This window comes from Pocillopora damicornis, chromosome 5, assembly GCF_964200805.1.
Source record: "Pocillopora damicornis chromosome 5, jaPocDami1.2, whole genome shotgun sequence".
Classification (NCBI taxonomy): domain Eukaryota; kingdom Metazoa; phylum Cnidaria; class Anthozoa; order Scleractinia; family Pocilloporidae; genus Pocillopora; species Pocillopora damicornis.
In genome coordinates, this window is record NC_142674.1 from 3,733,636 (window position 1) to 3,756,758 (window position 23,123).

Sequence of the window (23,123 nt, forward strand, 5' to 3'; positions counted from 1 at the left end):
AAAAAATTTTTATTATATACTCAACAAAATATCGCGTTTCTGATTGGTCAATAATGAATGCATAAATAGGTTATAGAGTGCAATAGAGGTTATAGAGTGCAATACGGAGAAGTTGCCATGGAAACACCGGGAAAGCGCCAAATTTGAACACCAAATTATAAAAAAATGGCTGACTGTCGAGAATATAATAAATAAAAAATCGTATGAACCTGCTCGTGCATTTCGTGATTTATGGTCACTCGTGATACTTTGAAAGTTCTCAAATTGCACTCGCCTACGGCTCGTGCAATTTTGAGAACTTTCAAAACATCACTCGTGCCCATAAATCACGAAATGCACTCGCGTTCATACGATTTCCTATACTTATCGCAATGACAACCCAGAAACGAGGCTTGGCCTCAGGCCTATACGGATTGCACGCAGACCAAAGCGCTAGTGAGGTGCATGCGACGGCTAATGTACTGGTACAGCATTACGTCTTAGAAAGCATATGGGAAACACGTGATTAGGACGTTATAATTTGAAAAGAAAATACTCCGCCGAAATGAAACTATTTACTTAACACTTGACCGCGTGCAATCGAGAATACTTGACATAACTAGTTAACAGCTGGTAAAATCAAGTGCTGAAGTAACAACATCTACAACACTACAAAAAAGACTTGATGTTGAACTGAGATTTACCTAGAAGGAGTATTTTAAGGAACGTTTTAGTTAAGGAAAGTCACGTCTTGTTTCCCAAAATCATTGAATTTTTATCGTTAGATAAATGGTTTTCTTCATATGGAGCCTTTAAAAAGCTGTTTATTTTAACCAGTTTTTCGATTTGATCGTGATTTCGCTTTGTGTTCGCCTCAAATTGGGTGGGGACGGAATTCTCGGGAAAATGCAACAGGTTTACATAGCAGGGGTTTGTTTTGTGATGTTAGTGACGCGATAGCGTTAGAAGACGACAAAATATTTTGTCTTGCAACCCCGAAAAAAAAGCCAACTCACAAATTTAACGGTTACCTTCCTTTGCTATTTTCACGCCACTCAGAGCTGGTACAGAAAGACCTGCTAAGTGTAATGTTTAGGAAAAAATTGGCTACAAAAGGTAAATCAACAGTTTGATATTGTAAGCTTGCGTTCGCGCGCCAACATTTTATAATCTTATGCAGAGAGAAAGAGCAGGTGGAACGGTATAAACCCCATGCAAAAAGCTAAATATCGCAATCTTATTGGTCGACAGTCTGAACGGGCTGTCATTTTTTTAGGGTTGACAAGCATCACCATAGGAACCAGCTAACTGAACGCGTTGTAAATATTTTATATCATTTCGCGCGTGGCCAGTTGAAAGCATAGAGAGGTTGTTTGGTTATAAACAACGTTATATGTCGTGGAGGAGTAAAGTCGAGTGTTTGCAAGCTCATAGAAGTGCTTATTATTAGTTCAAATTTTAAGAATGGCAGACGCTGAGGAAACCCCGGCCGAAGCACCGGCTGAAGGTGAGCAGCCTGCAGAAGACGCCGCCGCACCAGCCGAGGAAGGAGGAGAAAAACCTGCGGAGGAGAATGCAAACGAAGGTGGCGCTCAGGATGGTGAAGGAGGTGATAAAGATGCGGCCAAAGAAGGCGAAGGGGAAGCAGACGAGAAAAAAGATCCCGAGAAACCGGCTACTTCCGACTGCTTGCCGGAAAAGAAAGATGAAGAGAAAAAAATTGAGGAAGAGGAACAAGGTTGTTGTTGTGTAATAATTTAACTACCACTTAATTCACGGATATAGTTACTGGTTTTGCGAATTCTTAGTTACTGGTGAAGACTCAAGAAACATTGGGCAGGCGGTCAAGAACGTTTACAAAATTCTGCTTCAATCTGAAGTCAGCGTTGGAACATATTTTTTATGGTCTCGGATGAGCAAAGTAGGAGTTGAAAAAACTTTGCAAAGATGATAAATAATATTTTATGGTGAGAGCTTCGTATGAGGCTTCCAGTGTAAAGAGTGGAAGTTTCATTTGGAAATTAGAGACGGTTTTTTTCTCTGATGCTCTTTTGGAAATGTTTTATCATTTTTTGCGTAGAATATTCAACATTTTAGGGAGAGAATTACGAATATTTGTAAATTTTGATGAGGTTTTAGTTTTCTATCTGCCACACCCTGAATTGACAAATTGATGCAATATATATATATTAAAAAAATCGGGTCTCTTTTTTCAAGTATTATGTAAAATATTACTTTTTTTCTATCGAACTGGAAAGCAGTTGAACAAATTGTGAATGCCATCGCCTTGTGTAAACCGTAGGAAATATATTAGTTTAAACATTTCGTTTTACAAGGCAGACATTTGCTTTCACAGGAATAATATATATATGTACCTGCTAACAGACTTATGTAGTTTTGTAGAAATAACAGGTTCTTTTGGCCTAATTTTTGTACGATTTAATTTTAATTGGTAAAATTAAGAATGGGTGCTTTTTAAAAACGGAATGGCTTTCACTATTTCTGGTTTCTTGAGGGAAAGATTTTAGAGTTAAATTAAATTTACGGGTAGAAATAAAATTTTAATGAGAAAAAAAATTCTGATGTTGTCAATTTGTTACCTCGTGGCGTCGAATGTAACCTTTGTTAGAGTAAGAGACGCGATCGATGAAACATGCGCCTTCTTTGAAAATCTTTTTACTTTTTACGACGTTGGTAATGAACTCCTGGTTTGGTTTCAGAAGTTAACACCGACTGGTACCAATGTAAGAAACTACTTCAGCCACCTGCTAGTTAAATGAAATAACAAAAACAGACCTTGAAAGGCAATTGAACATAAAAGAGCCATCGATAGATAATCTGGTCATGTATGATAAACCATAAGCCGCGCATGTGCAGACCAGAGACTCCCGGTTTGTAATTCAGCGGGAGATGTCAAGTGGACATAAAATCCGAATCCTTTTCATTCGCTACAAGTCCACCACAAGACCTGAAAATGACTCTGCACATGATAGTCTGCTTGTAATACTGTGCTGCGTGGCATGAAAATTTTCAGCAAATTTCAAGCATTTTTCCGCGCAAAAAATCTAGAAAAATAAAAACGATCGTGAACTAATTTGCTTTGGTTGAATCACCGGAACGAATCAGTTACCTTGACGCACCCATTTGAATAATTTAACACAAAGTAGTGAATTAAAAAATAAAATGTTATGTTCTTCTCTCGAGGAAATTCCGCAGTTTTGACAGAAAATCGCAACTCGAAATTAGTTACCATTACAAATTTTATTGATTGCGACCCTCAAAAATCTGTCTCATCCAATCAGCATGCAATAATTATCCATCTGCTAAAGAAAACTCACACAAAATTTTCAGGTTATATGGGAAGTGATATTCTACTCTTGCACAGTTCTTTCCTTTCGATTCCTTGTTCTTTCATTCGTTCTTTTGAGCTGTCAGTAAGAGATTTTCGAAAATCATGATTAAACTAGAACTCTGTAATCGAATTAAAGACAAACGCGTCACATCATAAAATTGAAAAAATAAGGCTATTTTGCCCCCTCCGCCTGTTCAATAATTGTTTAACACTGCACTATGGGTTAGGTAATTCTAAAGCTAGTAGAGGTGCATGTTTAGAAGACTGTCACCCGGGAGTCTCCAAACCTTTAGGTATCCAATGCTCTGCACTGACGCATTACGCTCACGGTGGAAATACCAAGACAGAACCAGCGGTAAAAAGCGCAACTACTATTAATTCTCCAAATTGCATTGAAATCGTATGGAAATCAGTTGTTCAAAACAACGGCGATAGAAAATATGAGCTAATCGTAGGATTAAAATTGCCGTAAAAGCTAAGAGAAGGGGACTGAAAATCTGATTGAATTATTTGCTATTGACCCAGTCTGTCCTTGAGACTAGCAGACTAAAGTTATAACTATGGTGACAAAAATATCTAGCAAATCCACAGATTCAGCAATGAAAAAAAGTTGCACGAAGAAGAAAAGATAAAAAAACAAAATCTCTATGACGATAAAGTAAGCGCCGAAATCGATTCCTTAGAAGGTGACAATTTTCGGCTTACCCACCCCACCCTTCCAAAAACGCTGACGTTACTGGCGGGAAGCCTGTGAATGACGTCTCGCTGGCGCAAGTAAACGGACATTTTCAGTTTCGGCGGAAAGTCATCTTGTCAATATGGCTTAGATAACTAATTTTAAAGTAGTTATTCATAAAATGCTTCTTCCACGACGACTCGCAACAATTTTCATCATTGTAGTGCTGTTGGATCCCAGCCAAATCGAAAGTGAAGGACATCGGAGAACTCGAGGTAAGTTTAAACTTGATTTTTAAACTTCGAGATAGTTGACTTTAAATCATTTTAATAACTAGATTTTTAGAAAACTTATATCTTAAACATTGATAGAAATTTCGCATTTGATAAAATTTCTGTTTCACTGATTGTCACAATTTGAGGAGACAGCGAATGAGCAATTAAATTTTGCTTTCGTTAAGCCGGTCTTGTCAAGCAACTAAGGTGAAGTCATCTTTTCAAAAGCAGTTCGGCTATATTTATGGACATTTCTCATGTGAACTTTCTGTTTTATCTTCGTTAAAAATTTCAGTTTCTTAGCTGAAAATTACCCGTCTATTTTGATCGATTCCTCTCAACTAAAATTAAATGGAACATCGCGATTTGCCAAACTCAGTAAAAATCTTTAACACAATAGCAAGTTATTCCTTGAGTTTGATTGATAAACTGAAGTTAACATGCCCTCTGGTTTCGGTTAATTAGTGGCAAAAATATCAGAATCAAGAACAATGAAAGCTTAACACATGATAGTGAAGTACTGGGAAGATTTTGTTGTTGAAGAATCAATTTTAATCTCGGTTAACTTTGAAAATTTTCGATTGCAAGTGTACTACATAATATAAAAGTATCGCTGCTCGTCACCATTGCGGTTTTCGATATGTAAGGAAACTGTTTTTGCGAGATAACCATTCTTGACGAAAAATCACACAGTTAAAAGTCCATATTTACACAAAACGATCAGTTAGAAATTTTTTCCAGAAATATATTTATCTTTTAGGTATTTTTATATTTTCCGAATCTGTTTCATGGACAGATGGATTAGATTTACTCGTGAAGCGATGGAAGTAATACATTCTCCTTTCCAGTCAAACCTACGTTGTTTATGATCACTGAACAATAACACCTAGCATATTAGGAAGCTCGCAATAAACTGTCATAATTTGTTCTTCGTTTACATTAATATGTTCCTTGAACTTTACTTTGTCATAATATTTACTGATCATGAAAGGCACCAAAAAATCAAATTCGTTCGAAACTTATAAAGGGGTAAGTTTCTAAAGAAACTGGAATTGTGGTGCAGCGTTGGCGACGGGTATTGCGAGATAATTTGCTTTTATCAACTGAGTTGATAATTTAATAATTTAAATTAGCCATCGTAAAGAGTTTTTAAAGCCGATGTTCCGAGATTTAGCCTTTCGTCAGAGCGAAACTAGTCGGCTCTTAACTCTATCAAAGGCGAAATCAGTATCTCGTGATCATATCTTATCGAAATGCATATAACCACGAGAAAGACACAGTTCATAGCACCGATCTTCCTCCAAATTTATTGGCCAAATTATGGCTACATCGTAGCGCATTTCGGTTGAGAGTCGTGATATAAAAACAGCCGACCAAGTAATCAAAATGTGTTGTAGAGGTCGAGGGTTCGAGTCCCCAAACGGACCAACACTTAGGGTAGTTAAATAACTGAGGAGAATGACCTGTCCTGTCCCGACATCTGAAAATGGTTTGACGTTTTAGTTTGCTCGGATAAGGACGATAAACTGTACGCCCCGTCGCCTGTATCTTCTCTATACTGGTCAGAAGAGGACATCAAAAAACCCACGCACACCCTCACACAGAGGCGGAAATGTAGCTCCCGGTCACTCTCTCTAGTTACTACTGTTTTTACAGGCCCCCGTTTAAATCAGCTCTGATGCTAAACTGGGCCAGCCTGTCTAAATGTCGCAGATAAATAAATAAATAAGTGAATAAATAAAAGGAAAATCGCGCAGAGCCTGTGAGAAATTGAGTACATTCTGCCAGGCGCGGAAAAACACGTGTATGACCAAGTCGCAATCACTTTCAGTCCTGCATCTGATTGGTTAAGCCGGTGACTTGAGTTTTCTCGTCAAATCACCGAGGGAACAAAAGAGAAAAGCCATGCAAATCTGGATCATGATTATTTTTGTTACTAAGTTATGAATTCTTACAGGAAATGTGTGCTCATACATATATTTTGGTAAAACAGATCACAATGATGGAGACTTCCTGATAGACATACCACGGAAGGAAGCTCGACTCAATAGAGAAGACAAGCTTACGAACAACGCAGATGACCCTCTTGAGCATGCGCGACAACGCCACCTACACGAACGACATGTAAAGGAGAAATCAGTTATTCATCATGCTAAGGAGCCAGGCCAGGAAATTGAAGAACATGACTCTAGTGGTATAGAAGATGACAGGGGTAACGATAGAGATGAGGAAAATCGTGTTGAGGTGTCGGGCAGTCGTTTGGAAGACGTTGAGGGGGAGGGAATAGGTCGTTCGGGCGATGAGAGCCATGCTGATGTTCAAGAAATTAATCATCACACCCATCAAATTCATTCGCGGGAAGATTCTAAATTGAAAGTTGGCAAGCGTCTTGATCAACACAAGGATGAAGGCGATGACTTCGGTTACATCACAGATGAAAAGGATACTAATTCTGAAAGAGATGACGAGGCATCTCGTTCTGGGGAACGACACCACCACGTAATAAAGAATATCGCGGGAGAAGGGGACAGGGTTGAACAATCTGGAAAAGAGGAGATTTACGGGGGAAGTGGTTTGCAAACAAGCAGTGAATGGGGGGAAGGAGAGGCAAGCCTTCACTCTCCAGACGAGGAAGATTCATCTGGAGCCAGAAACCTACCGGAGGTGGATGATAGTGATGAAATACCAGAAGAGGAAAACGATGGCAAAGAAAGCGAGCGAAGTGGCGAAGAATACATCGAAGAATTCAAAGGTGAAGATCAAGATTCTAAAGAAAAGAAAGTTGGTCTAAAAAGCGCAAAGGACAAGATTAAATTGGAACTGGAAAAAAGTAGTGAGGGTCCAGATTCGAAAAGAAAAGAGCAAAAGACTCGCAGTAAAAACAACAACGTAAAAAAACCACTTAAGACCACTATAGGCGGGGAAAAGAAAATTGAACAGATACGCAAACCTTTGGCGGGTAAAAAGGGAAGTATTTCAGCCCAAAAAACCTTTTCGGAGAACCATCGGAAGCTCAAAGTTCATGCAGGAATTGATCTCTCTCAAGAGAAGAACAAGTTCTTCCCTCGTGGAAAAACCAACAAAAAGACCAAATCCAGACCATCAAATGCTTACAGAGACCGTCAAAAGCGGAAAACCAGAAGAGATGGATCAAAATCACGACCTCCTGAAGGACTCCTTGGAGCAAATGACTTCTACATTGATGAAATCAATGAACCCGTAGAGAAATTGGTTCCTTTGGAAATAGACGAGGGAAATAATGATGGTGAATTTGCCGGTGGAGACAATAAACACCTCAAGAAAAGCGCAGAAGATGGCTTCGGTCAAAAGTATAGAAGGGGGAACTCCAGACATCTGCTACAGTTTATTAACGAAAGTGATAGTTCAGAGCCTCGTCCAGGTTTGTGTCTGACTTTACCTGCAAACGTTCTCATATTAGGTGACTAATTTAAACTCCACTGAGAAGCAAAATTTGAGCCGAGACGATTTTAGCCGCACATTGTGCCTACATCTTTAGCGACCAGTAGTTATTTGTCGGGGGGGAGGGAGTGGGGATCGGAGGATTTTTGGTGGTGTCACGACAAAATTTATCCACCTCCGCCCTCACACCCCCACAAGGCTTTATAATACTCTTATGCCCCCCCCCCCATTGGTAGTTTATTGGCAGTCAAGTATCTATAGTCCCCCCCTTTATACTCTATTGGCCACGACTGATCCCCCCCACCGTTCTTTCTGAAAACCATGTGACCCCCCACAAAATTTTCCGACTCCCCGAGACCTTATGACCTTTACACCCCAATTCTGTGCTGATCATAATTTCAATTCTCCTTTAGCGCTTCCCATCGATTGTATTCATCCTCTTCTCCTCGATGCAATAAAAGAAAATACAATTATCTACATCAGAGCTGAATGCCGCCTATGCCACTGTAAGCTGGGTCAGTTCGTCTGCAACCGTAAGCCGGATAATTGTGATGTGCACCCCAGAAAGCCTTGCACTATGGCGAATGGACAACTGGTAGACGGAGAAAGACATTCTGATGGCTGCAATAACTGCATATGTCGAAATGGTTGGTGATGAAGAGACTTAGGATATGAAAAAGTGACGTAGCTACCCTTCATTAAGTTGAAGTTGTCAACCTGAAAATTGTGAAAATTTGTAACACACGGGCTCCAAAGAAATTTTTTACAATTGAAATTTGACAATTGTTGAAGAGAGACTAATGCCCCATTCACACCAAAGCTTAAACATGTTTAAAAGTTGTTTTGTTAAACACAGTTTAATTTTTTTTTCTTCATAGAAACTATTTAACCGAATATTTTTTACTTGAATGTAGCACATTGGAAATGCAAGTTAGCAAGTACTTGAATCCAATGGAAAATCAAGTTTTTCAGTTCTCTGTTTATAATTTTCATTCAATGAAAACCAGTTTAACAAAACATGTTTTGCTGGTGTGAATGGGGTATAAGTAAAACGGTTACAGGTCACGAAAGTAATGCGCATGCTCTCTTGGACGAATAATAGTGGCAGGAAGATGGGGTTAAGCGCCGTCTTACCCCACCCCACACCCCCACCCTCCTTTGATGGTGTACATAGCATCCGGGTCCTTCGTGACCTGAGTAAAAAAAATGCTGGGGCCCAGTCAACAACTTTTCCTCTCGAATCTATTTACCAAGGATACCCCCCTATGTGCCTGGGCGTTACTAAGGATATACACTGCTAGGGCGCAAGGGATCCTAGGTCAAAAACAACCTGTCATGCCCTCAAATGCCAGTCAGAGGCTAGCGTGTTAACATCCCTTCCCCCCCCCCCACCTCTACAAAAAAGTTCCCCCCAACTTTCCACGAAATTACTGTTCAACTGTTTCACTTTTCAGGAGAGTTGTTGTGTACGCGTCTTCGGTGTTTTTCCTCGGATTACAACTACACCAATTACCAGATGCTTTTTGGTAAAGAATACACCCCAGGGGACCCTCAAAAAGCGATGATGAATGAAAGGCTCGTCAGAGGCAAGGACCCGTGTATGGAATGCGATGATGAACCTGTAGCACCTGTCTGTGGACCCAACTGGAAAACGTACCGTTCAATGTGCCATGCTCAAAGATGCGGCGGGTTTACAGTGGATGATGTGAAAGGAGGAAAGTGCGGAGGCTTGGTAAGTGCTTTGTGGTGTAGGGGGGTTAGCGGTCGATTTCAAACTAAGTCTCGGTTATCTGGTGTAAAAAGCCTATCTACATTCTTTCCAGGACTTAGACGAAGTCTATCGAGTTTTGAAGTCTTCAGTAAAACGCACTAAGACTTATCTGAGCTGCTGTCAACAAGCACACGTTTCTCTAATTCACATTACTTTTTTCTTGTCAACAGAAAGTCGTGAAAATACTAAGCAATACTACACACCTAAACGTCTGATAAGTTATTTATTATCCAACTGCTTTTTCTGCTAAGTGTTTCTGCTCATTTCGTATAAGGCAGAAAAAACAAAGCGGATAGAGAAGTGCTGCGCGCACTGCCGACCGGTTAAAAAGGTTTCTTAAATCACAAAATAACCAACTGTACAATATCGTAGGACATTTGCACTCTTTTCGCGCGTTCTTTGTACTCAACTTTGTTTATTTAGATAGTAAATGTATCTTATAAGACGTTTTGGTGTGTGGTATGGCTGAGTATTTTTACGAGCTGTGCCGTATTTTTACGAGCCCGTAAGGCGAGTCGAAATACAAACAACGAGTAAAAATACTCAGCAATACTACACACCAAAACGCCTAATAAGTCAATTATTATCCAACGGCTTTTTTTTTCTGCTAAGCTTTTCTGCCCATTTCTCTTGAGGAGGGAAAAGCAAAGCAGATAGAGATGCGTAGAGCGCGGAGCCGACTGATTAAACAGCTTTTTTTTATAGTACAAAGGAACCAAACAGTGCAAAATAACCAAATTACCGTGCAATATCGCAGGATATTTGCACTTTATTCGCGCGTTATTTGTATTCTACTTTGTGCAGTTGGATAGTAAAAACTGGTTTTGATTGAGGAGATGAAGAGGAAAATTTTGTTGCATAACTTATATCAGACCAAGATAGATTGAGACTCTCTTGGTCTAATGCATGCCTTCAGCAGACAAATCAAAGCAAAACTTTACCCGAAGCTAAATTCTTTCTTACAGTCCGCTTGCATTGACGTCAAGTGCGGAGAGCATCAGATTTGTGTCGCTGACAAAAGAGGTCCTTGTCTAACGAATACCGACAGAGACGGCAACAGTATCGAATGCCCACAACATCAGTGTGGTAAGAAATTCTGTTATTTTCATGATAAATAAATATCTATCTATCTATCTATCTATCTATCTATATATATATATATATATATATATATATATATATATATTGTATTTAGCATCTGATTGGTTCCAATTCGAGTTATAATGCCGGCCGCGAAGCATGCGCAAGCCGAGCGCCGATTTCCCGCAAAAACCTTCCAAGGGAAAATGTTTAAACACCGGTGTAACGCAATCTTTATGAAAATAATTGAAACGTTCATACCAATCTGTAAAGATAACAAAAAACAAAATAAAGAAAAGTTCCAATAAAGCAGAGAATTCATTTTCTTTATGGTATCAAATTATATTTCTGACTTAAACTTTGAAATTTGGCAATTTTCGTCTCAATGCAGAGAGGTTACTTTTGAATAAGAAAATGTAAATATTACTATTGTTATGTGAATATGAAATTATTATTATTATGCCTTCAGTAGACAAATGATAATTAATAATAATAATTATTATTATTGTTATTATATGAAAAGTCTTGCAACATTTTCCTGCTGTTTCCAGTCTCTACCAGAGTGAACTGCAGTGCAGCACCGAAGGAAGTCATATGTGGTGAGGACCAAGAGACTTATACGAACAGGTGCACTATGTTCACCAGTGGTATTTCCCTGGCTTATTACGGACAGTGTAAATTGGAGTGTTATGTGGATGACGAGAAGGTATGTTGGTTTTAAAGAGAATACCTTTGAGCGCTTGTGCACGTTACAAGTTGCACAAATCATGCTATCTAATATCTAGAAGGCACAAATGGTTGTCTTGCTGCTAATTTGTTAATGACGCAGGTCCTCTCGACCAATCACAGAGCTAAGAAAAGCAAAACCGATGCAATTCCACATTGCTTTCAACACTCTGATGAAATTGCTTTTAATGATCTTTCCGTTCTTTTTTTCCCAGATGTGCGGTGTGAATGGCGTGACCTTCAAGAGCATCTGTCACGCTGCTGTCCACAACAACTACGTAGATTACCCTGGAATGTGTGACGACGTTGATCCGAAGTACAACATCGATTTCAACAAGAAACTTTTCCATGAATATGTGAATCCCCGTTGTAAAACTGTTGAGGTAATTGGTAAATGTGCTCCAGTGGACTGTCAGAATTATGTCATTCCTGAAGGAAGCTGTTGTCCCGTGTGCGGTGAGAGTTCTATCAAAGTTTAAACGGTTTTTCTTGGTTCCTCTAGGACTGGTGACAATTGGAGGTCAAAAGATAAATACAAATAATTTACGATAACCAATCGAAATGAGAGTTTGTAGCATAATCAACCAAACACGGGCCAAGGCAAGCGAACGGCAATAAAGGCGGGAAAACGCGTGAACCCAAGTCGCAATTGATTTTCGTTCGGCATCTTATTAGCTTAGGATGGTTGGACGATTTTCAAAATCAGTCGCAGAAAACTTTAGCCAATCAAATGCGTACGTGCCTCAAACATAGGAAGATAACACTTATTCACGTCAAAAAAGCTAACTGCTAAATAAATAGGTCAACAACATATCATTAGGTGATTAAGAAAAGAACATATCGTTACAATTACACACCTTCAGACCACAGACCAGTTTAACATATAAAATGTTGAAAAGACGATTAACTCACACCTTCAAGACTAATCGGTTGTAAAACAATCGTTCAACCAATAGGAATTTGGTTACCTCCATTTCTAAGCACTCCAGACAGTTTGTTTTTTTTTTCACTTTTATTGAGCACCTTCTGAAAAGCCGTTTGGTCGTGTTGTGATGACTGGCCATCGTGGTTACTTTAGTTTTAATTTTCCAACGCTCAAATCGAATAAAGCGCTTCGCAGTACGAATACCACTAAATCTGTATTGCCGCGCAGGCGATAAAAATGCAAAACAGACATGTTAAAAAATGCGGCATTGTATCTCCACTGGCGATTAAATCCGTATGAGTGGTTTTTTTTTTTCCTTGTAGGAACTGCTGTGAGCATTCGACTGGATACTGCAGTGCGGGATATGGTCGTGAACGACAAAGTACAACCACTAAAAGATCTCAACCGGGTCGACCCCATCTTTCTCGAGCTGAAAAATCTGTCTGACCGGTTTGGTGGGTTTGACAAGTGCCAGCTGACCGCAGATCTCGTGGACACCCACGACATCTCAGTGGTGTTTAAACCAATCAAAACACAGGATTTGGACGCATGCAAGCAGGTGGCAGAGATAATCGTCGCTTTCATCAATTCTCCCGCAAAAAGTGAATTGGAGCCCACCAAAGCGATGCTTGCAGTCGCGGTCCTGAAGGATCGCTCACGGACATTTTTACCCAGAGCCGAATATATGATGGCGAAACGGAGGAAAAAACGAAGTGAACATCATGAACACGAACCATTTTATTACGAGTATGATGATGATTATTATTATGAGTTCCAGTTTAGTGAAGGAAATCGGAAACGTATTCAACTTAACCTTCTCTTCCTGACGTTTTCCAGTTTTTTCTGCTCAACAAACTTAATCTTTAATTGTAACCTGATTTAATCCGAATGTCTACGAACGCTTAACGTAACTTATATCTTCCATTTTGGGGGATGAAAAATGCTTTCAAGAGGCGCAAATTTCCGTTTTTTGATCGGGAAACGGAAAACGAAAAAAAAAAGTATGTCTATATGTCTTTCTTTTCAACTTTTTATTTTACTGAAGCTGGCTGGCCATCAATAAACTTTTGTATTTTGAGTTTCAGTAAATAAAATCTTGCACAATATGTTTCATGTCACAATATTGTCCCCTTGGGCAAGAGAGGTCTCCATTTTTAAACAAAGCAAAACGGAAACGTCTGGACGGGCATCGCCCGCTTAATGCAAAACAGATAGAGAACTAAAGTTGATTCTCGTGTGAGAAATATTTTGGATTAAAAAGAAACATATACAGCAATTATGAAAAAGAGATGGCACAAATGTGATCGTAGACAAAAAGCCTTGCAACTTCGACTAGACGATTGTGCATTACTCTGTTTTTTTTAATATCTGTGTTGAGCATTTCTCGGTTTCTGCTCGCCAGCACAATCTAATTAGTTCCGAACTGCCCGGTCGCAATATGCAAACAAACCATAATTTAGCCTTTTATATCCTAACATCAGTATACATTTTCTCCTTACTGTTCTATATATTTCCTATGGCACTGACGAGGAGAATTTGTTTAACAGTCAAGAGTGTCCTTAGTTGGTGACCATTTCCTTAATTCTCATGAATTCAATGTTTGTTTTAAGGGTGGTAATGATAGGAGAAAATTGTTAATAATCAAATGATCAAGTAAACATAAACAACGCGAGTAATAACAATTTTGACACCTTTGTTTCATTTTGTTTTTGTTGCTGTCTTTGTTGTTGTTGTTTCTTTCATAAGTCTGGAAGCTCACTTAAATACTCCATTACGACGGACTCGTTCTCTTCATTTTGTGAACAACCCGAATAACTCTCATCTTCTTCTTCTTGAAAATCTTGCGGAATGTACATCATTTCTGCATGGCCATTGTCACGGTTACAGTAATGGCATGGTGCCACCTTACGAAAAGCCATACAATGAAGATGAGTGTGTTTCTCATACTTCCATCGAACAAATCCTAACGACTCAACCCCAGTCTTCCAAGATTTCATCATAGCTGCGTTCTTGTTTTGATGGCTTGAGTCTGGTGTGATAATGAGAAGAAGCCCATTTGGTCGTAACAGTTGATGCGCTTTGTGACAACAAGTCCATCTTTGAGCAGCAGAAGGGAAATATGACAGGAAAAGAGAGAACACAACAATGTGAAACAGTTCTGAAGGAAGAGTCTTTACTTGTTTTCCTTCCTTTAAATAGCTTTTTAAAAGCAGTATTTCAGCTTTCTCTTTAAGATAATCTCTCGCTGAGTATGCACTATCATAGTTTACTTTCAGTTTATCAGATTGAAGTGAACTTTCAGTGCTTTTCCTTCCAGAACCTTTCATGTGCATATCATTTAATTCAAAGTGATCCCTTGTGGAGCATTGTAGTTCCAAGTCATTGTCTTTCATTTTAGTACAGACACCACAAGCACATTTTTTTATTCTTGTGGGAGGCGAATCTTGAATTTCCAGATTGAGAAAGTCACATTGGTAAACTATCTGTGAAATACCAAACACAAGGAATACATTTTAAATTTTTAAATTTTGTAAAAAATGTATATTTTGAAAAGGGTTAAATGATATATCGTCAGTGTGGGAAAGAAAAAAGGCTAAGTGCCAAGTGAAATTTACCTGCCTCTAGAAAAAACTTAGATTTGAAACACTACCTTTTTGAGCCACTTCTAGTTTTTATACCAGTAGATTAAGAAAATTTGTACAATATTAGTGTCATCAAATGGAAATGCAACTTCAAAATTTGAACCAAAAAAAAATATAAAATGATAGAATAAGAGAGATGGTAATTTTTGAGCTTGGTAAAGAAATATAGAAAGATGCTTAAGCTCAAAACTTACCATCTCTCTTATGCTATTTACAACATGACGCTGTTGACATTGCTGATCCTAACAGCATGCAGGACACATGTCATACCAATTTCGTAATAGACCTTGCTCACTATAGAGTCTCTGTGGCTCAGTGGTAGAGCATCAGAGTGCAGAATCCAAAGGTTTGAGGTTCGATTCCTCATGGGAACTCAAAATTTTTTCTCTGTCTCACACTCGTGACAAGACAAAAAACATAATTTTAAAAAAATTACATGTTACTCACTGAATCTGCCGGTTGCAAGTCAATACCTATAGGAAAAACATCTTCATAAACCGCAAATGGATTGAAACAACTCCCAACATCAAGGAGAAATAATTTTTCATGGGCTGAAGGATATCTGGTGACAAATCATAATCATATAAAAATAAAAGACTACACTTTGAGGAATTTAAATCAAACCTCTCTTTTGTAGTTTTATAGCAATCTATTTTTGCAACCTTATTCCTGGGTTGCTACTCATTGAAGTCATTTGCATCCCATACAAATTTGTATGTTATTAACCACATACACCCTAACATCAGGATCCATATTCTCCCCAGGGTTTTCTTTAAGGTTTTATGTAGCTGGAGCTTTTTTAAAGGTAAATGGTTGTGGGTCTCAAAATCCAATGTGGTGGACAAAACGTCATATTGTTCGTACTTTCCTGCCACTGCAGCAACATTTGTTAAAAAGACTGTCCCCATCAGAACATTTTTAAACTAACCTTGAATCAGAAGTCTTTTTATGTTTTCAGAAAAGATAGGCAGTGCAAATTTATATTTTTATTGAGCCCAAGTTTAGACCTGATAAACATCATCTCTGTACAGGCTCTCAAAGCAATGAAAGTAGCCAGCGGAACCTTGCAGAGAAGCTGGTGTACTTCGCTGGCTGCCGGCTCTTATCTACAACCCTGTCTCCCCACTCTTCTCTATACAGTTCCTGCGATACTGACTGTACAATTTTTATCCTTAGCCAAGATGAAAACTACTGCTTCTGGAGTAAAATGTCTCCTAAACCTTTTATACTGACACCCTGCCATCCTGAGCAAGGTGCTATCACATGACAGCTTAACTCTCAACTATTAATACAAAACAAGTCTCCATTTTGTAAAAAACAGACAAAAAATCATCATTTCTCTGGAAATTTAACCCCTTTAAGCAAAAACTCTGTCTGAAATCAATCATGTCAATTAAATGTACTAAAGAAAGTTTGCCCAGACTACCCAAAAAACAACATAAATTTACTTACATTGACACAGAACATCTATCAGCATCATCTGTTACAAAACAACAGCAACACTCTTTCAAATCTTCATGAAACTGTTGTTTCCTCTTTTGCTTCTCCATGAGCTTCCTCAGTCCTCCCCCTCTAAAGAATTCAGTTGCAGTCTGATAACACCACTCAACCCTCCCCTCAGGGGCCTGCTTTGTCCAGTGATTGACAGCTAACATGTGCATAGCTGAAGCATATTCCTCTAATCGTGCCTTGTCTGCACAGTGTTCGTCCCACACTTTTTGGTAGTCACCATCAGCTTTATCAAGAGCAGGAAAAAAGGAATAATTAAAACAAGGAACTGAAACATTATAGTAAATATTAAAACTTGAGGTAATGCTACCAACAATTTGCCTTAATTGTGTTGAAGCTTCTAACATCTTTTAGGGTTAACTTATCAAATTTCAACACGAGTCAGCTTTAAGTAATACATTTTCACCTTTTCTCAACTGTTTCCTTAGTCTACTGTGTAATCCCTTCACAATATCTGAGAGTTTTTGTTGATCAACATTTCTCGCATCGTCCGCCATCTTGGACCTTGAGGCTGTATTTCAGCAGTCGAACCCAAGTGGTACGCGCGCAGACATGTCAAAATAACCAAAATGGCGGATGTGCGACGTGTCAAAAGACTGCTAAAATGATTGGCAATGTTGTGACACTTTCCAGCCCTCGTTTAGCTTAACACCGAGAGAGAAACTTACAAGCTTGAGCTCTAGTAGCTAGGTGGAGGGTAGTTATTCTACAAGAATCCTCTGTGAGAAAATTAAAACAGCGGAGTATTTAGAAACTCTTGCTTTGAACACGGGTGTGACTCTTTCAATTTCATCTGATGGGCATGCTGCCGAAACTTTCAAGCAAGCTCACCAAATATTCCTCCGCTCTATGTCTTCTTCTTTTCTTCGCCGGAGCCGCCAATGGGATCAGGGAACGCTGGTTGCATCATACAACGGATGGAAGCATTCACTTTCTAGCCATCGCTGTTGCCATCGCTGTGTTGTTTTCTTTAGTTGCCTATCTGTACGGTTACCGAGATTTTGCTCGAGGATTCTGTCATCTGTGGATAGGCTTTCTTTTCAGCGTGATGTCCTTCACAGAGATTGCATTCGACCATTTGATAGACTCACTGCATGATTTAGACTCGACAGACATTCTCATAATGACCAGCACTGGAGTACATTGTTTCAGGATTTTATATGAAAGAATATGCACCTCTCCAACGTATGAATCGAAATTCATGACTACTGAAGAGTTCTTGCTTCTCCTTGGATTCCTTTCAGGCTCGACTGGAACAATGTATTTTGGTAGCATGCTGACAATCATTTCTGCAGTTATGATGCATTTAATGGCCTTTCACATGAAATCAAGTGTTTCCCTTCTGAGTGCTGCCTTGCTCTGCTTTTTTGGTGGTGCATATTACTTTCCAGCAAGTGAGGTCAACTACAATCCATATATTTTATCAGCTTTTATCATCTACCTTTCCTTTGAATCACTGGTTGATATTTATTTCTCTAGACTGTCCCTTTTGGAAACATGGAAAAAGTTTATCTTCCAAAGTAGATGCATTCATAGATTGCAGATTCTTGCTGTTACTATTCTAGAAGCACTGTTTTACATGTTTAGTTCTCAGCTTATCAAAGATCCTGAACTTCCAGTCTACAGACTACCAATATTTGTATTTTTGTCCGTACCATGGGTGGTGTTTCATTTTATGTTTATTGTAACTTGTTGGGGTTTCGTTGGAAAACTAGAAGAATGCACAAGCATGGTGAATGCAAGGGGAGAGCTTAGTGACAATAACATGTCAGAGGTAATGGCATCCAAAGGTGTCCGCCACTTCTGTTTGGTGTCACAGATGGTCACACTATACACACTGTCGTCAACATCTCTCATCATAGCATCAGCATGGCAGGAAACAAACCCAGTATTCATTGGCATGTTGTTGATCATTCTTCCTGTTGAACTGCTTGTGTATGATATCCTCACAAAGCTTGGGAAGTCTGTGGGAGGAACAGCCATTGGTTATGCTGTGGTTGCACCTGCGCACAAGTACAGCTCAAGTGGTAATGTTGTTGTTCTTGTAGAAAATGCCTTCCAGGCAGTCAATACTAAAGCAATGGAACTGATAAATATTGTGTCCAGATTCTTTTCTGGTCACATGATTCACAACTTTGGAACAGACTTTTCAACAAGTGGGATTTCAGCTGACTATATTGAAAAGAAAATCACTTCATTTTTTGAGCAACGCATCCTTCCAGGCTTACACTATGACACTTACATTCTCTATTACAGTGGACATGTGACCAGTGATGGGGATTGGGCTCTTACAGAAAATAAAACACTTTCATTTGAAACAATCTTGCAGTGGTGGAGAAACAAAAACTCATCAACAGGAGCAAGGCTTCTTTTGTTTTTGGACACTGCTCACTCAGACAAATGGGTAGATGATGTGTGGAAAGTTGAAAAGGACTTCATAGCAATCCAAACTGGAAAATTAACTGCTTCTTTTGATGAAGAACAGGGAAATACATTTCCCTTGGGTGAGCTCACAAAGTTATGGGATGATTTCAACACCACTGCTGCAAAACCTGAAAATTACTGGGACAAAAACAGTGTAAAAGTTAAGCCAGTGTATGGTGTTTCAAGGGAATGGTGTTGTTTTAAGTTTCATGAGCCAACAGTGGAAGATATTGCACAGCATGTGGAGCAAAATTTTCCAAGAGTTATCCAACCAATTACAAAGATATTCACCCACTTGCCATGCAATACAAACTTGCTCAGTGTATTTGACTGGTTCACACATGGCTTTCGTAGAATGAAGATGCGATGTTTTCCTCCAGCAGTTTATGATACTGGACATGGATTTAAACTTGTGCGTTGACGTCAATATTTTGCGTGTATGCAAGCTTTGAAGTGAATGCCAAACCCCTGACTGCATTGTATTCTGCAATGTACAGTTATCAAAGTAGACATCTAAAAGCTTGAACAAGCAAAATGAATGGAACAAAGAGGCATGACTTGTTGAATCCAAAAACTTAGCTCAGGTTTGCATGAAGTTCCACATTGTTCTTTACTGCAACAGAAGATGTAATTAACATGTCTGGTATCTGTTTCTGTAGAGGGCAATAAACAAGTTGTAATATAATCTTTACAAGGATTTTTCTGGACATTCTGTTCATCAATACAATCACAGAGACACCCAGAAAGTGTATTTAAATTTTGTGTTCTCAGCTGAAACTCTCCATAACTGATTTCATATATTCTAGCAGTTTTGAGATTTTGCTAAACCCTTTGAGCTCTAAGAGTGACTAGGATCCAATTTCCCCTTACAATTTCACTCTTAAATCACCCATTAAGGTCATGAGAATAAAGGAAATGATCACCAAGAAAGCTCTTGATTGTCAAACAAATTCTCCTTGACAGCACCTTTAGAAATGTGTAGAGAACAGTATTGGGAACATACTCGCTGATGTTAGGGTGTAAAGAGTTAACACTCTTCTCGATTCTCTCAACATGTTTGCTTGTTTGTGCTTTAGAATACTGATTGTGCTTCGGGTCAGAATAATAAGATAAAGTTCGATACAGATCAAAGGTAATTTTCAGTGAATCATTTGAGTTGCCTTGCGTTCTTTTATGAGATATTTCTACCTTCTCCAGGTAGTGTAATTGTGCCTCACACCAATGCCCTTAAAGAATACAAATAAGATTGCTATGAGGGCATTTTACTTACATTATTCCCCTTAATAAAGACTAAACTGCACTCTAAAAATTTCCAGTGACTTTTACTAAGGGAAATAATTCTGTAAATTTTCTTGGCAATGCTACATCAGAAATATAAAAAAAAATTATATTGAGAACTGCTCCACGATGGCGGATATTAATACAAAATATAAATATTGTACAAAATGTGAAGACATAGTTTATTGCACTTGTGCTATATTATCTTAATCTTTCTTGCCTCCTGAAAAAATGGTACGAGACATGCACAGGGCTTGAGATTTTCTTAAACTACAACCACTTCAGTTCACCGATTCATCACATTTTTGAGGACAAAGGGCTTAGATGTTAGTAATGATTAACTCCCCTATTTATTCTAGAAGCATTTTTTTTACAATTTCATTTAAGGTTGGAGCTCTTAACGCCACTCAACTTTTTCAATCTCCCCACATTTTGTTTATTACACAAGATATATTTGTAAACAGGAACAGATTTTTAAATAACAGATATATAAGTTTTAAGTAAAAGCCTCTTTATCTGATATTGTATAGAGTAATGGAAACTTCATAAAATGTAAATATTAAAAGAAAAGACTTGCGTGCTGTCATGTAATTTAATACTAACACTAAAAGTCTGACTTAATGATTTAAATATCACAGTGGAATTATTCCATTCCCTGAACTCAAAGAAGTGATTAACAAGTAACTTCTCCCTATATTAACTTAACATTATCCAGCAAATAGGTCAGGAGAATAATCAAACTTATCAGGTCATAGATGTTATCTCATTCTGACACCAGGTTCTCATAACTTATTTACAAGGAAATGTGTAGCAGCTAGCGGGGAGAATTGACAATCAGATTTTGGGAGTTACAGGGTTGATACCATAGTTCAAACTGTTCTGCAAGAGTTTAACTCTATATGCCTTATTTTGGCTGTTACAGTATGTGTTAACCCTTTCACTCCCAAGATCTGATTGTTAATTCTCCCCTCTAGTTACTTGACATTTCCATGTGAATTAGTTATGAGAAGTTGGTGATAAATCAAGAAAAAAAACCTAATAAATTTGAGTATTCTCATTGAATCACTAGCAGAAGAGGGTTAAAAACCTGTTTTGAAAACGTCTCTTTCCCCTATTGTTTTAATGCTTTTGGGAATTTTTTGTTAAAAAGGAAACATTTTATACAAGTAGGTATAAGTCAGGTAGAAAACATCAGTAGAATATTGTCCTTGTTTTATGGAATGGAAGCTCAGTTAATCCACCCAACTCTTCTTTTGCAAAGTCCCACAAGTAGTAATCTATAATAACAGAATTTAGAATTGAATCAATTTCCCCTGGTGCCAAAGAGCTAAATTCTGAATCCATCTTTGACATTGCTTTTACTTTCTGGTAAATTCTCTCCACAGCCCAGATGGAATTTCCTCTTATTTCTAGCTCAATCCGATCACCTGCAGGAACATGGTTACCTCTATTTAACATTTCCATCAATTTATCTGTGTATTTCAGGATATTCATGTGCAGCAGCGACTGTGGCACTCTGTAATCAGCAAACATGGTCAAGACTGCTATGTCCTTGAAGTGCCCAAATGATTCACCCTCAAAACAGGCCCAGATGTCAGAAATCAGAATCTGTGCACGCTTGTAAATAGAGACTTTCTTTCCATCAAACTCAGACTCATCTTGAAAGCATTTAAAGGTGCTTGTGATCATGCCAAGCAGCTTTCCTGCACTGTTATCACATTGGGACAACACGTTGACAAATGAGTTCTTGTAGTCTTTTACCAAGACTCTGCCAACTTCCTGTAGGTTATTTACTCTCTCTTCCAGCAATGGTATTTCAGTTGGAGTTTCAGATCTGAAGATATGTTGCAACTTCTCTCTGGTGATGTTGGCATAATATGATGGTGTTGTAAAGGGGATTCCCTCCTATCATAGACAGAATCAAACAGTTCAAACACAAAATCCAGGGAAAAAATACTAACAATTCTGGTCATGACTATATACATATAAATCCTATAGTGAGGGAGAGTGAAAGAGTGAAAGACAAGTTTATATTTTGGGAAAAGGAAAACATCATGTTTTTCCCTCTCGATCGCAACAAGCACCCTCAACGTCGGGACATAACAGTGGTTCTTGTGTGGGAAACACTTGTGAGGTAATATCCTTTCACCTGACTTAATGCATTCATCAATTTAAAGAAACTATAATTTTTGTGCTACTTTATCTAAATCTGTGTATCATTTTAAAGGGAAAATATTCCCTCAAGCCTAACATAGTCGGTCTCACCTAAATACTGCCGAGCGTTATAATAATACCACTTTAATCTTTGTCAAAATTGATCTTCACGGAATAAATGATCAATGATTCCAACTACTGGTAAATTAAATTACGCCGATAAATGCCCACGACCAAAAGTCAGCGATGACGAAAATTTTCTATACCGAAGTTATCTCTAGAACAAGGTATGGAGAAATTAGAGCAACAGAATGACGCAGACATGAAATCTTTTCACTGAAATGACAAAAGTAGGGTGAGTGCGATTTGTTTCGAGCACAGACAGAACGGTTCGTTTCGTTGTTGTCAATGTTGCCGAAAGTGTGCAACCTTGTAAAGATTTCAACATACCTTAAGGGCTCTGTGAATGGATGCACATAGAGCCCAATACCCCGTGTAGTTTTTTCCCTCGTATCGTACTGTCCATGGTTCGACGCCATCATCGCTCCAAAAACAGAAGTTTAAGGTGTCCAAGACAACGATCCAATCCACAGTTTCATTCGTCATTTCGTTCGGATGTAGTTCATGTTGCTTCCATGTCTTGCAGCTATATTTCTTGGACTTCAGACAGTCAAAGATGATCTTGGATGCTTCTTCAATACCTTCCTCGCATATAGAAACATCCTCACTTTTGGACGTAATTAGTTCAGCCGATTCTCGAGGACTTAAGGCCTTCGTAGATGACATTTTCTCTACAGCCAAGAAGTCCACGTGGAGCAGGGTGAAGAGCTGTTACTTTCTATAGAGGACTGGCTGGCGGCAAAATCATTCCTGGCTAGGGAGGGTACGCGAATTTTTGATTGATTGTTAATG

The 23,123-nt window shown here is 38.6% G+C and overlaps 4 protein-coding genes across 4 annotated transcripts; 2 read left to right on the forward strand and 2 right to left on the reverse strand.

The window, feature by feature from the left end:
* Positions 1-4,081: 4,081 nt before the first annotated feature.
* Positions 4,082-13,310, forward strand: LOC113676966 (uncharacterized). The gene is made up of 8 exons (XM_027193710.2): positions 4,082-4,282; positions 6,276-7,682; positions 8,116-8,349; positions 9,157-9,434; positions 10,439-10,559; positions 11,105-11,259; positions 11,495-11,735; positions 12,528-13,310. The coding sequence occupies exons 1-8, from the start codon at positions 4,189-4,191 to the stop codon at positions 13,085-13,087; spliced, it is 3,090 nt and encodes a 1,029-aa protein (XP_027049511.2). The 5' UTR covers positions 4,082-4,188; the 3' UTR covers positions 13,088-13,310.
* On the reverse strand, positions 13,221-16,911 carry LOC113676967 (S-adenosylmethionine sensor upstream of mTORC1). The gene is made up of 4 exons (XM_027193712.2): positions 16,762-16,911; positions 16,299-16,581; positions 15,294-15,408; positions 13,221-14,687 (listed from the first exon to the last, which is right to left on the reverse strand). Exons 1-4 carry the CDS (start codon positions 16,850-16,852, stop codon positions 13,944-13,946), a joined length of 1,233 nt encoding a protein of 410 aa, XP_027049513.2. The 5' UTR covers positions 16,853-16,911; the 3' UTR covers positions 13,221-13,943.
* Positions 16,903-20,627, forward strand: LOC113676954 (transmembrane protein 168). The gene has a single exon (XM_027193695.2). It carries the CDS (start codon positions 17,152-17,154, stop codon positions 19,198-19,200), a length of 2,049 nt encoding a protein of 682 aa, XP_027049496.2. The 5' UTR covers positions 16,903-17,151; the 3' UTR covers positions 19,201-20,627.
* Positions 20,214-23,078, reverse strand: LOC113676955 (queuosine 5'-phosphate N-glycosylase/hydrolase). The gene is made up of 2 exons (XM_027193696.2): positions 22,662-23,078; positions 20,214-21,962 (listed from the first exon to the last, which is right to left on the reverse strand). The coding sequence occupies exons 1-2, from the start codon at positions 22,995-22,997 to the stop codon at positions 21,249-21,251; spliced, it is 1,050 nt and encodes a 349-aa protein (XP_027049497.2). The 5' UTR covers positions 22,998-23,078; the 3' UTR covers positions 20,214-21,248.
* Positions 23,079-23,123: the final 45 nt, after the last annotated feature.